We start from the raw sequence: 12,917 nt of genomic DNA, 5'->3' as shown, positions 1-12,917 counted from the left end.
AGTGATGCACCGGAGGATTATGTGACCCTGCGCCTGTCATTCCAAAATCACAAATTTGTTGGTAAGAAAACAGTCTTTCTGTTTAATTAATCACCGGACTGGGAATTAAAACTGTATCAAAAATAATACCTAATATAATAGCCTAAAATTCTTATACCGAGCGTTTTTAACGACATGAGCACGCTGTCTGATTCCGATGTAGCTTAGTAACGTTAACGTTAGTAGTATAAGTGGTTTTACAGTATATCATACATTTAAACAGCTTGACCTCGTAACAAACCAATGAGCTAACAATTTATGTAATAAATATGATTCTAAATTTAATGTTAGTGATGTATATAGAATTATAAATTCGTAATGTCGGAAATACATGCTCGTTTGGATTAATATATCTAACGTTAATGTTGTTTTTTTCCTGTTTTTTTCTCCAGAATTAGAGGAATATCACAGTGAAATCTCCACCATGACTCTTTTCCATTTTGGAAACTGTTTTTCTTTGGCATATTTCCCATATTTCATTACATACAAATGCAGTGGATTGTAAGTATATAATGTTTTCTTACTTGACTGGAGTGCATAAAAAAATACCCTTAAAATATAGATATTTAAGTATGAATTTGCTATTCAATAGGTTTGTTTTATGCTAAGTCAGTGTACAGTATAATCTTCTTATGCTTTGTGCCATATGCCAAACTAATATGTTGGTGAGGATGGTCAGGAAATGTAGCTTTTTAATATACAGGGTTTCTGCAGGGTCTTAAAAGGCCTTAAATCTCAAAATCCAAATTGTAGGCCTCAAAAAGTCTTAAATATACTGAAATGTTGTGTTGTAGGTCTTAAATCTTTTAAAGCTGGTCTTAATTTAGCAATCATCACAATAAAACTTTAAACTTTTTATTTAATTAGGTAATTTACAACTATTTATCATAATGGTTTAATTATTTTCCTTGCAATAACCTTTGTTTAAAAGTTCTCCATGTATTTACTGCTAGGGACACCGACCTGGACAGATTGGTGTGCATAAATTTAGTTTATTACAGTTTTTAAAACTTTTAAAACATGTTTATTTTTATTTTATTTTAAAGAAAGTTTATGTTGTAAAAAAAAGTGTGGATACAAGTAGAGATTGCTTGTTCTTACACAATATTTAAATTAATTTGCTAAAAAATAAAATTTTAAATATTTAAATGTTTTAATATTAATGTATTATTGTGTTATTCAAAGACCGTTAGAAAAATTCCTTAGCCTTTAGCCCTTTATGTGTCTAAAATCTCATTTATACTAGTCTTAAAAATGTCTTAAAACGTCTTAAATTTAACTCCGTAAAACCTGCAGACACCCTGATATACTGTAGGAGGACTGTACAATATATTATCATCGATATCGCAATCATTTGCAATAGTCACATCACATGATCTACGATGTTTGTCTATTATAAATCATCATTTGCATATGTTTTTGATGCCTGTGACTGTATAATGATTTTAAAAACATTTAGGCGTAAGAAATTGTACCATTTGTAACCTTAATAACACCTCATTTGAGTGTATTAATTTGATAATTCAGTTACTATACCTGAATACTGTTACACAGCAAATGGCAAAGCACTGTTTATTTCAATTATATCTGTTTTTTATTGTATTTATAGAGTGTTTATTAGATTATATGCACATTCTATTTTCAAGTCCTAAAGTATTAAAAATTGATAAGTCAATGTAGAAAAATGTAAGCCCCTAAAAATATTAAAGTCTTAAATGCTATTTAGCAGGGTATTGAATTTAATACAATTTTTGATTATGCAATGTATGGTTGTATGCTAAAGTTTGCTTGAATTAAATCTGCAAATATCAGGATGCTATCTAGTAGAAATCAATGATATACTACTAGATTTGACATCTTTGTTTAATACAGTAACCAATTTAGAGACCCTTATTTGTGCAGTTCTATTGGCACCAACCTGTTGAGTTAGCTGGATTTAATAGATTTTTATCCAGAATATGTTTAATGTTTTAGTTTTGGATTAGTTTCTTACATTAATATTTAGTGAATATACTTTAGGTTAAAATCTCGCCAGTGTTTCCAGTCGAAAAGTGGTTATTGGTTTTAAAATGTATGGAAAGAGACTTAAGATATTGAGCTTTACTCTCTCTCATTCCTGTATATACTCTCTCTTAATCTAAATGATCCATTCTTTCCAAATAGAGATATTAAAGTGTTGAATTTGTATTCATATCACGATAAATGTTGCAGAATATCACAATGTTGCAGTTTTCTAATATTGTGCAGCCCTTTCTACTTGGTACACGTTTGCAAATGTAGTTTTCATTGTGATTTCTTTTTTAAACTGTATAATAATCTAACATTTTTCTACTGTTAATAATAAGGCATGCAGAGATCTGATTGGTTTGTCAAGCTCTGATCATTGTTCTTATATTAACACTTTTTTTGTCAGATCTGAATATAATGCATTTTGGAGATGTGTCCAAGCAGGTGCTACATACCTCTTTGTGCAGCTGTGCAAGGTGAGTAAAACCTTTGGTCCTAAGAAATGTATGATGAATCTTATTAGTAGGCATGGGCCAGTGTATGATTCTGGCAGTATGATAACCTTTCATATAAATATCTCGGTTTCACGGTATTGTGATTACTGCTCTAAAATATATTCTTTTTAAATGTCTGGGTAAAAAACAACACAATTTTCCCCTTTGAACACAATATATTTTATTTTGAGAAACATTTTAAATATTTTGGAGCAGTAAACATGTCAGGCTAAATAATTCAAATGAATCATTGACTTCTGCTGTCTTCATTAGTTTCCAAAACACTGATTTCTTTACAATTTAAAAATGGCATCTTTTAGAAATTTTCTGCTGGAGATAATTTTGTCCTAAAGAAAAAGCTAAAAAAAAAACAAAAAAACAAACAAACTTGCACACACCTTAGGAATGGTATTGGAGAATATTTTGGCAGTTTTAAAACCTTGACTTTTCCAAACTACACGACGGGTATCGTCTCATGCATAGTTATGAGGAGTGCTTTCTCTTACAGATGCTGTTTCTTGCCACATTTTTCCCTACCTGGGAGGGAGGAGCCGGTGTTTATGATTTTGTCGGGGTGAGTTGCTTTTGAGTTAAAATTCATTTTTTACATTGTACTTGTGTTTTTATCAGTCCCTTCAAAATTTTACCATATATATATATACAGTAGTCAACATTGAATTGGATCAAAAAAATACAAGAATTGGTATTGTTTATTAGTTTTAGGACAACTTTGGTAAAAGGTTTTGATCCGCTTCAGATGCGGACTACAATATATCAGCAGCCTAAAATGGTTGTTTGAAATGGTACTGTGAAATATGCACAAAAAATGTGTTTGTTCTCAAGCAAGGTCTTGCGAAAGCATGTAGGTACTGTTTTATGTACAGACCACAATGTTGTAAAAACAGTCCTCCTTGACACAGATACTCGAAATGAAAATAAAAAGCTGTATTATGCTTCCCAGGATTTGGGGCTCGACAATGAGGACTGCCCAATTGCCCATAGCCAGCATGCAAGATGCTTGGGAAAGTAGACAGAATCGTTACTGGCCTGATTGGCCTTGTCACTAAAGTTTAATTTGGCTGCGACTGTTTGTCAATTGCATGCAAATAAGGTCCTTTCACTCTTAGACATTTGTTTCGGAACCTGTCCAAAACAAAGTTATTGTGGTTGGCATATGTGAATCCGTGATCGCACTCTTATCCAAGCCAAACCAATCAGTCTGAGATGGCTTGAATGCGGTGGTCTCGGCTCAATTCAAACAAACTCTGGAGCAGATCAATTGTAGTGAGAAAGCAAAATGACCCAATGAACAAACTGGCTATATCACAGTGTATAATGGAAGTGTAATAGCCATTTATAAGCATGCTGAAATATTGATGAGTGCTGTTTATCCGTTAGGAAAATTGACAGAAATGATGATCTGATAACTTTTCCATATTTTAATCTTATAATATTTTGTATTAGGCCTGTTGTTTTGTTTATTTCTGGACTGACACCTCAAAAGAAAGATCAACGTTGATCTGCTTCATGATCTGACTGGAGTCTCGGTTCATCTGTTATTTCTCTCTATAATTTAATCCTATATAATGCATAATTCTAGCCAACGTTATTTTTAATAGATTGGATAATTCAATAGATGGATTTTTTTTAAAACTTGACAACTGGAATGAGGCTATCTATGAGAAAGTCTTAACTTAAAGTCCATGATATATATATATTATTTTTTTCAAAATTTAATTATTACATCACAATTTTATTTCGTAAATTGTCAGTTGTATTTAAGAAAAATTATGCTGAATAAAAGTTTATGTATAAAATTGTGTTTGGCTTTTGCCACATTATTTAAAATATGTGACTAAGAAATGACTGTTAACTTCTTTTTTTGATGGTGTCAGTGAAAATTTTGGCAGGGTAAATAAAAATCTCTGTTTGGGCCAGTAGAAAAAATTAGCGTTAAACATTGCAGGATTATAGTTGATGTCAGTTTTTTAAAGAAGCACTACACACTTGTAGGCTATTTTTGTCTTGCTTGTGAAGTACTTGCACAAATACAAACCAAATGCATAATATGCATAACGTATATTCACAAAATACAATTTCAACATTCTACATTACGACAATAAGTCACTAGCAAAACATGTACTTTAAAATGTTTTTAAAAGTTAGCTTTTTTTTAGGCTTTCAATTCTAAACAGCTAAGAAGCGTAAAACATTTTCCATTTTAATTGAATTGTCACATTGTAGAGAAACGACTGCTTTTAACTTATTCTTAAACTTATCATTATAAATTTTCCCACAGACTCTTGTCAGTATAAATAAGTTTGGGCTGAAAAATTACAAAGCTTTTCTCTGTTTGGTCACAAATTATTATAGTTTTGCTCAGAGTACAAACAATTAAGAATATTAATGTATGTAGTGATACAGTAGACTTATTAAATGATATTTTTTTCTGTCATGTTAACCCACAGGAGTTCATGAAGGCCACAGTTGACATGGCTGATCTTCTAGGTCTTCATCTGGTCATGTCCAGGAATGCTGGGAAGGGTGAATATAAGATCATGGTGGCAGCGATGGGCTGGGCCACAGCTGAGCTCATCATGTCCAGGTATTATTTTTTCCATCAGTAAGCAGTGGTGAAAAGTAACCAATTATTTTAATCTAAAATATTTTAAGAATCTTACTTAACCAAGTAGTTTAAAATTGTTGACTTTGTACATTTTTTTTATGTTGTATTGTTAATTTTACTGCATTATTTTATTTCAACCTACAGTCACTACTTTAAATGTTTATCTTTTATTGTCTATAATGATCGGTTAAGAAGAATAATCAGTCCTGTGATTCCCATCCAAAAAAAATGTAAATCAGAGTAAAAAAAAAACATTTTATAACTCAAGATGCTTTATAAACAAAAATCATTACATGCATCAGCTGAGAGACCACCAATACTTCATGATGAGAAGATTAAAGATGCCTACTAAATGATGACTGAAATGGCCAAGTGACCTTAAATATTCAATAAATTCACTAGACTTTAATATTTTCAATACATGCCCAAATTGCATGTATTTTATCAGTGTTGCTGAATGAGCTTGGTTTTCAGCGCCATCTGCTGGACACTCATAGCTTGTTAGCCAAGGTTCAAATTTTATAAGGGTTTATGAGCATTTAATATATCGCCACAGCTATAATTTTGCCCCTTATGTTACACTGATTTGACTCTGCCAAAAAAAAAAAAGATCTATGCATCGACTTGATTTCTATTGGCTCGTTATAGGTTTGTAAATTAATGCAATCTTACATTTTAAGGCTGCATTTACACTGCAGATCTTGATGGTCAATTCTGATTTTGTGACTGTATCCAATTTTTTTGCTGGCCTGCTTACATCATCTTATAAAATTGACTCTGATCTGATTGTCTGCATTTACACTGCATACCGCAAAGGCGCAATGAGCAGGAAAAATAGAGCGTGCCCTGGCTGACAGCTTATAATAAAAGATTGCTCTTTTCTCTATTCCTGTATTTAATCTGTTCACAGGGTTTATTTTATTTGTTTATTTATTTATTTTTACAGGTTGTTTTGCTATAGTTTATGGCAGAAAAGTTCTCATTTGGCCATCTTTTTTTAATCTAGGTCTTTTTAAAACCAGTAGGCAATTTAATGTACTGTCCATGACATGATTTGTGCCCGTGACGTATGCCACAGTTTTATATTAGTTTGTTTCGGTTGCATGGTGGATATTGTGCTCTCTCTCGTTAAACTTGCTTAGATACTTGTGCTACATGACAATATAAAAGCTTTTTTAGTCTTCGTGTACGAGATTTAAGGTTTGGGACTCAGCTGAAGTCTGTCCTGAAATGCAAGCATCAGAGTTGACGTCATTCGCTCAGGTTTTTAGTGACGTGCGACTCACATTGATAGGTGACAATCCTGTCTGCTTACACTGCAAACACAAGGGCACCGATCCGATTCAAATTGGATAAATTAGCACATATGAGCAAGGCCTGAATCTGATTTGAGTAAATCAGAATCTGTGTGAATCTTTCCTGCTTACATGTACATGAGCCTTATCCGATCTGTGCCACGTGAGAGGAAAAAATTGGAATTGAGTCACTTGAACCATGCAGTGTAAATGCAGCTTAAATGTATTTGCTATTTATGGTCTATAAATTTGAAATGAGATTGATGCATTTACACACAGAAACACTAAAACAACATGTCACTGATGTAAGCTACAATTTTTGATTTACAGGATATAAGGTGGAGTAATTTTCACAGCACAATACTCACCACTCTTAAGTACTTAAAGCAGGGGTCACCAAACTTGTTCCTGGAGGGCCGGTGTCCTGCAGATTTTAGCTCCAACCCTAATCAAACACACTTGAACAAGCCAATCAAGGTCTTTTTAGTTATACTTGAAACATCCAGGCAGGTGCGTTGAGGCCAGTTGTAGCTAAACCCTGCAAGGACACCGGCCCTCCAGGACCGAGATTGATGACCCCTGACTTAAAGAGTAGTATTTAAAACAAATACTTTTACTCACACTACATTTTTTTGGCAAGTAATGGTACTTTCACTTAATGTAATGACTTTTCAGATAACCAATAGTAATAAAATCATATAATTACTCTAATCACTTTTGTTTTGGTGTTTGTAGTCCAAATGTGATTTATTGATGCGTATAGTACAGTAAGAATGTTTTGTCTGCTTTGTTGGTAACAGATGTATACCATTATGGGTCGGAGCTCGCGGCATTGAGTTTGACTGGAAATACATCCAAATGAGCTTCGATTCCAACATCAGTCTGGTAAGTTACTTTGTGCTTTAGCTTTTCTGTTTTTCTCTACATAAATTACATGCTAGAATTAGTTAGTTATTGTTTTTTCCTATTACTTTTTACTTTTTGTACTTGAACTTTTTTTTTTTTTCATATCAGGTACATTATATTGCGATGGCAGCAGTAGTGTGGATGTTCACTCGATATGACCTTCCCAAAAGTTTCCGCCTCCCTGTTGCCATCCTGCTGGGACTGTGCGTTTACAAGGGCTTTCTCATGGAGTGAGTATCACAGTTCTTCGTATTCATCTTTTATCTGCATTCAGGATTCATTGTCCTTCATGTTTGGATATATATTTTTCGAATATTAACGTTATTCTTAATGAGCGGGCACAGCCATTGGAGTCTTTTTGACTCAATACTTCTGCTCTTTTTCACTTCTATTGTATTTTAGCCGTTGGAAACAGCTTGTTATGTTGCAAACTGGTATTTTTTTATTATATTGTTCTGCTTTTTATGTATTGTCATGAACATACTTGTTTGTAGAGCAAATAATTTGACCATTTTTGGCAAAATTTTTGTAATGTTCAGTGTAGGGTATCTTCGAGCGAACAATATTGTTATAATTTTTTTTTTTTTCTCCATAATATTTTTATTTTTCGTTTTAGTTTGTACACATTGAAATACAACATTCAATAATAACCTTGTTGCATTTACAAATTCTACAAAATATGAGTATATATATATATATATATTTATAATAAAAACTAAAAGCAAACAAACAAACAAACAAAAAAAAGTAAATAAAAAAAGTAAAACCGCTCTTTTTTTTTTTTTTTTTTTTTTTTTTTTTTATCATGTAAACAGATTTACAATATATCCGGAAAGTATTGATAGCGCTTCACTTTTTCCACATTTTTTTTATTTTAGGTTCTACACACATTTAATAAATAATAAATAAATCACATGTACATAAGTATTCACCCAATACTTTGTTGATGCACCTTCGGCAGAGCAATTACAACCCCAAGTCTGTTTGAATATGATGCCACAAGCTTGGCACACCTGTCTTTGGGAATTTTCAGATCTCTCCAGAGATGTTCAATTGGATTTAGGTCTGGGCCACTCAAGGACATTCATCAAATTGTTGTGAAGCCACTCCATTAATATTTTGGTAGTGTGTTTTGGGTCATTGTACTGCTGGAAGATGAACTGTCATCCCAGTCTGAGGTCAAGAGCACTCAGAAGCAGGTTTTCGTTCAGGATGTCTCTGTACATTACTGCATTCATCTTTCCCTCTATCCTAATGTAATGTAGCTAAGCTCAATTTGGAGTTTCACGGCAAAGGCTGTGAATGCTGATGCACATGTGATTTTTCAGCTTTTTTATTTTTTATACATTTGCAACAATTTCCCCACAAAAATTCACATTGTCATCATGGGGTACTGTGTCAAATTTTGAGGAAATAAATGAATTGAATGCTTTTTGGAATAAGGCTGTAACATTTAAAAATGTGCAAAAAGTGAAGCACTATGAAAACTTTTCGGATGCACTGTATATTTGTAAATATGAAACCACATACTTGTTGTGACCTTTGGTTATTAAAATGAACAGAAAGAAGAAGTGATTATACTAAATTAAGTCTTTTTAAATGAGACAGAACAGTCAAATGAGTACAACCTGGTATTTTGAAAGATACTGGCAAATTAAAAGACTTTTTGATTCAGTAGAATTAAATTTGCATGTAATAAATGCACTATTACTATTATTATTAATGGTGTATTTTAGTTTATTCAGAGCTGATGTGTCTAATTCATGTCCTAAACATGCCTGACAATATTAGTTGCGGTGGCGCAGTAGGTAGTGCTGTCAGGTCAGTGTTTCAAGCCTCGTTTTGGGTCAGTTGGCGTTTCTGTGTGGAGTTTGCATGTTCTCCCTGCATTCGCATGGCTTTCCTCTGGGTGCTCCAGTTTCTCCTACAGTCTAAAGACATGCAGTATAGGTGAATTTGGTTGGCTCAATTGCCTGTAGTGTATGAGTGTGTATGGATGTTTCCCAGAGATGAGTTGCTGCTGGAAGAGCATCTGCTGCGTGAAACATGTGCTGGATAAGTTGGCGATTCATTCCACTGTGGCGACCCCAGATTAATAAAGGGACTTAGCTGAAAAGAGAATAATTGAATGAATGAATGAATATTATTTGGTCTGTAAATTATAATTATTCTGACATATTACTGGGTGTCCTCTGTAAGTCACAGTAAAAATGTATGATAATTATATATTTTTTTATTTATTTAATTTTTGCTAAAAAAAATGAACCAGAGCATATTCTAATAATGATAATTGTCTTAACCAGTGCATTCATCCATTCGTCCTCTAGAGGGTAGCATTGCCATAAATTAGATTTTATTTTTTTTTAGTTATTGACTGTGTTTGGAATTAAATGCTGGTGGTGACCTATAAACCTTTGCATTGTGTTGAATAGCTGATATGTAAGAATAAGTAGAGAAACATAGTATGTAAATATCACATCCTTTTGATTTTCACTTTAAAATCTCCCAAGTTTTTCTAATAAAAGTCAGTCTACAGGCTTTCATACATGCACTACATAGGATGTCAGAGAAGGTCTTTATTTGAAGTGTCATTAGGCTGTTCACATGTTGGCAATAAAAAGTGAATCAGTTCAGCTTTAATTCTATTGCACTTTACAAACCGCTCGTTATACTACTTGCTGATTTTCATGTGGCTCATTAGTTTGCTCATTCAATTCAAACTAATGAGAGATCTTACATAATTGCAGAAATACTGAGCTCTTGTGCTTTTGTGGTCAGTATGTGAGATGTCTTCAGAGAGCAGTCGTGTCCTGCTGTTTTAGTGTCTCCTGAGCTGAAGTACTTTTGCAAATTAGTGTTCATGTCTTTTTTATTTCATGTTTAATATCAAGTATGAAATCAAGCCTCCATCTGCTTTAAGCCTTTGCTGCAAGTTTTATCATATAGACTCATGTGAATGGGTCTTTTCCATAGGCTTGTATGTAAAGCTTGAAAATATTGTTTAAAAAAAGGGCAAATTCCGTTTTGGCAATAGTATGAATAATTATTCGGTGACATGAATTAAAAACTGTACATATTTCTCTTTGTTAGTGCACATTTGTAGTCATGCGATAAATGATTAAACTGCAAAAAAGTTTACACATTAAAAAAACTCTGTAATGAAAATCTGATTTGGATTTTTTTCAATATATGACTTGTATCTTGTAGTTTCTTTAGTACATTGTAAATTTACCCCTTGTGTACTGTTCAAATTCACTACCCTTTTGTTATGTTAGTGGCTGTTTTGGCCCCATTGACATCCTTTATAATGACTTTTTTTTAATGCAAAGCCATGACACCAAATGATCAAGTATTATTTATTGTTGGTGGTTTTTCCCTGTTGGGTTGAGGCAACATTTGTCAATTTTACTGTTGATAATCAGTTGGCACTCTTTTGATCAAGTAGGTGTCACTGCAGCCTGGAGACCTCCAAGTGGGAGGGATTACACTGTAAGTAGGTTGTTGAGTGACCTCTAAGTGGGAGGGACTTCAACCACAAATATGTTGGGTTTAGGTGGTGTGATGGAGCAGATATTAATAAAACACCAGGTTACTGTGAAGTTGGGGTAGATGTAGCCGTTAAGAAAACTCAGCAGGTTACTGTGAGGTTGGGTATAGGGTTGGGGTGTAGACATTCATAAAACACAATATTGGACTCTGTGTCATGTACAAGACATTAAATAAATAAAAACTTTAGGTTTGTACAGCCCACTTGGTGCTCGAACACCCACCAACTTGGAGCTCAAGTCCCACCCTCTTGAAGCTGGGTCCGAGCTCCATTTATACACTTCTCCTTTTGAATGGTTGGTGCAAAAGGGGTATAACAGCAAATTATAGTATGCATGCATAAATACACTTACTATGTTCTGAGATCTGATGTGCTTATTTTGATTTTGTCAGATACTATACCCTATATAACTCCACATAAAAGCCAGAAACTAAGCTTTTTTTTGCACTGCAACTGATTATTAACAGTATTAATTAAAAATTCAACTTCTTCCAAGTGGAAAAAACACCAATAATAAAGCATAATTATATGGTGTCATGGCTTTGCAATCAAAAATTTGTGTTATAATGGAAGTCAGTGGGGAAAAATCTGCCACTAACATAACAAAAGAGTTGTCAATTTGCCCAGTGTGTGTTGTTAAGTTTAGTTGAAAATTTTCAAAGCATTTTCCCAAAATATGTATCAAAAATATAGGTTTTGTCACCAAAAATCTTTCCACTTGCTGAATTTCTAAGAAAGTTGTAGCCAAATTAAGATTCAAAATCACCCCAGAATGGATGAAAACATCCCAAACAGCATACAAGGTGGTGTGTAATGTGTCTCTTAACAACATTTTAATATTTTCATTTTCAAATTAATTATGTATAAAATAGTTAATGCCATGTGCATTGTAATCTACTTTATATTCAGTCGTGCACAGAAAGGATTAAACACAGTGACATAACCACTCAGTGAATACACTCATTTTAACTGCATATCAGAGTGACTGGCAGAAACAGAAACATCATCTGTTGTCTTGTAATAAAAACGGTTTCCTGCTTAATAATGACGGATTGTGACCTATATATGATTATATGTGAATTAACCTTGACCTTTTTTGTGTTCATTTTTGTGCCAGTTTAAATTAGAAAAAGAGTAATACGGGTGTTGGTCATAAAATTAGAATATCTTCAGAGAGTTGTTCAAAGATACTGAAAACCTTTCTCCATAAATAGACATTGGCTAGACAGTATAAAATAATTGCTATTGAACAGGAGGGCTAATATTCTCACTTCTACTGTGTATATAGTAATAATAAAACAATAGTAGCTACAATAAATCATATTGTTTGACTAACATAGTAGGCTTACATACTAAACTCAAAGCAGCATTCCTCTGTATTGAAAAGACATACCATTTGAGAACTGAGTGAACCAATTAGACCTACATATCGTTCTGATTGCACACTTGTTATGAGCACAAAATGTTACTGTTTGCATTTTTCTGCTCAAATGTAAACCACTTCCTCCAGTCCACGTTTTGTTTCCATTTATTAAACAGATTTACTGGTGCTAAAATTAGATTATCTTCAAAAAGTTGATTTATTTCACTAATTCTATTCAAGAAGTAAAACTTGTTTAACGTGTATGTTTTAAGTATTAATTTCTTTTCATTTTGATGACAACTAATGAAAACTCCAAATTCAGTATCTCAGGAAATTTGATTATTGTTAAAATGTTCAGTATTGAAAACAGCTGGTGCAGCACACTAATCAGCTAATGAACTCAAAACAGCTGCAATGGCTTTTAATTGGTCTCTCATGCTGCGTCCCAATTCACATACTATCAGTCCTAAATAGTATTTTAAAATAGAATTAGTATGTCCCAAACCATAGTATGTTGAAAAGAGTATGTCAGAGGTTCCCGGATGGTTTGCTATGTCCAATAAAAAATGTAATCATCCATACTCCAACTGCTGATATTGCCCACAGTACATTGCGCATTGGACCTGAATTCTATTAGAAC

At 33.2% G+C, this 12,917-nt stretch overlaps 1 protein-coding gene across 1 annotated transcript in view; it reads left to right on the top strand.

Moving 5' to 3' along the window:
• tmem147 (transmembrane protein 147) overlaps positions 1-12,917 on the top strand; it is a 23,168-nt gene continuing 10,251 nt past the window's right edge. Inside the window, 7 exon segments of the mRNA NM_001002484.1 lie at positions 1-61; positions 432-540; positions 2,453-2,522; positions 3,049-3,114; positions 5,009-5,145; positions 7,262-7,346; positions 7,476-7,597. Coding sequence (NP_001002484.1) covers positions 464-540; positions 2,453-2,522; positions 3,049-3,114; positions 5,009-5,145; positions 7,262-7,346; positions 7,476-7,597 — 557 coding nt within the window. The 5' untranslated portion in view covers positions 1-61; positions 432-463.

The sequence above is a fragment of the Danio rerio genome, chromosome 16, assembly GCF_052040795.2.
Source record: "Danio rerio strain M-AB ecotype USA chromosome 16, GRCz13ab, whole genome shotgun sequence".
Classification (NCBI taxonomy): Eukaryota; Metazoa; Chordata; class Actinopteri; order Cypriniformes; family Danionidae; genus Danio; species Danio rerio.
This window is presented reverse-complemented; position numbering and strand designations above follow the sequence as displayed.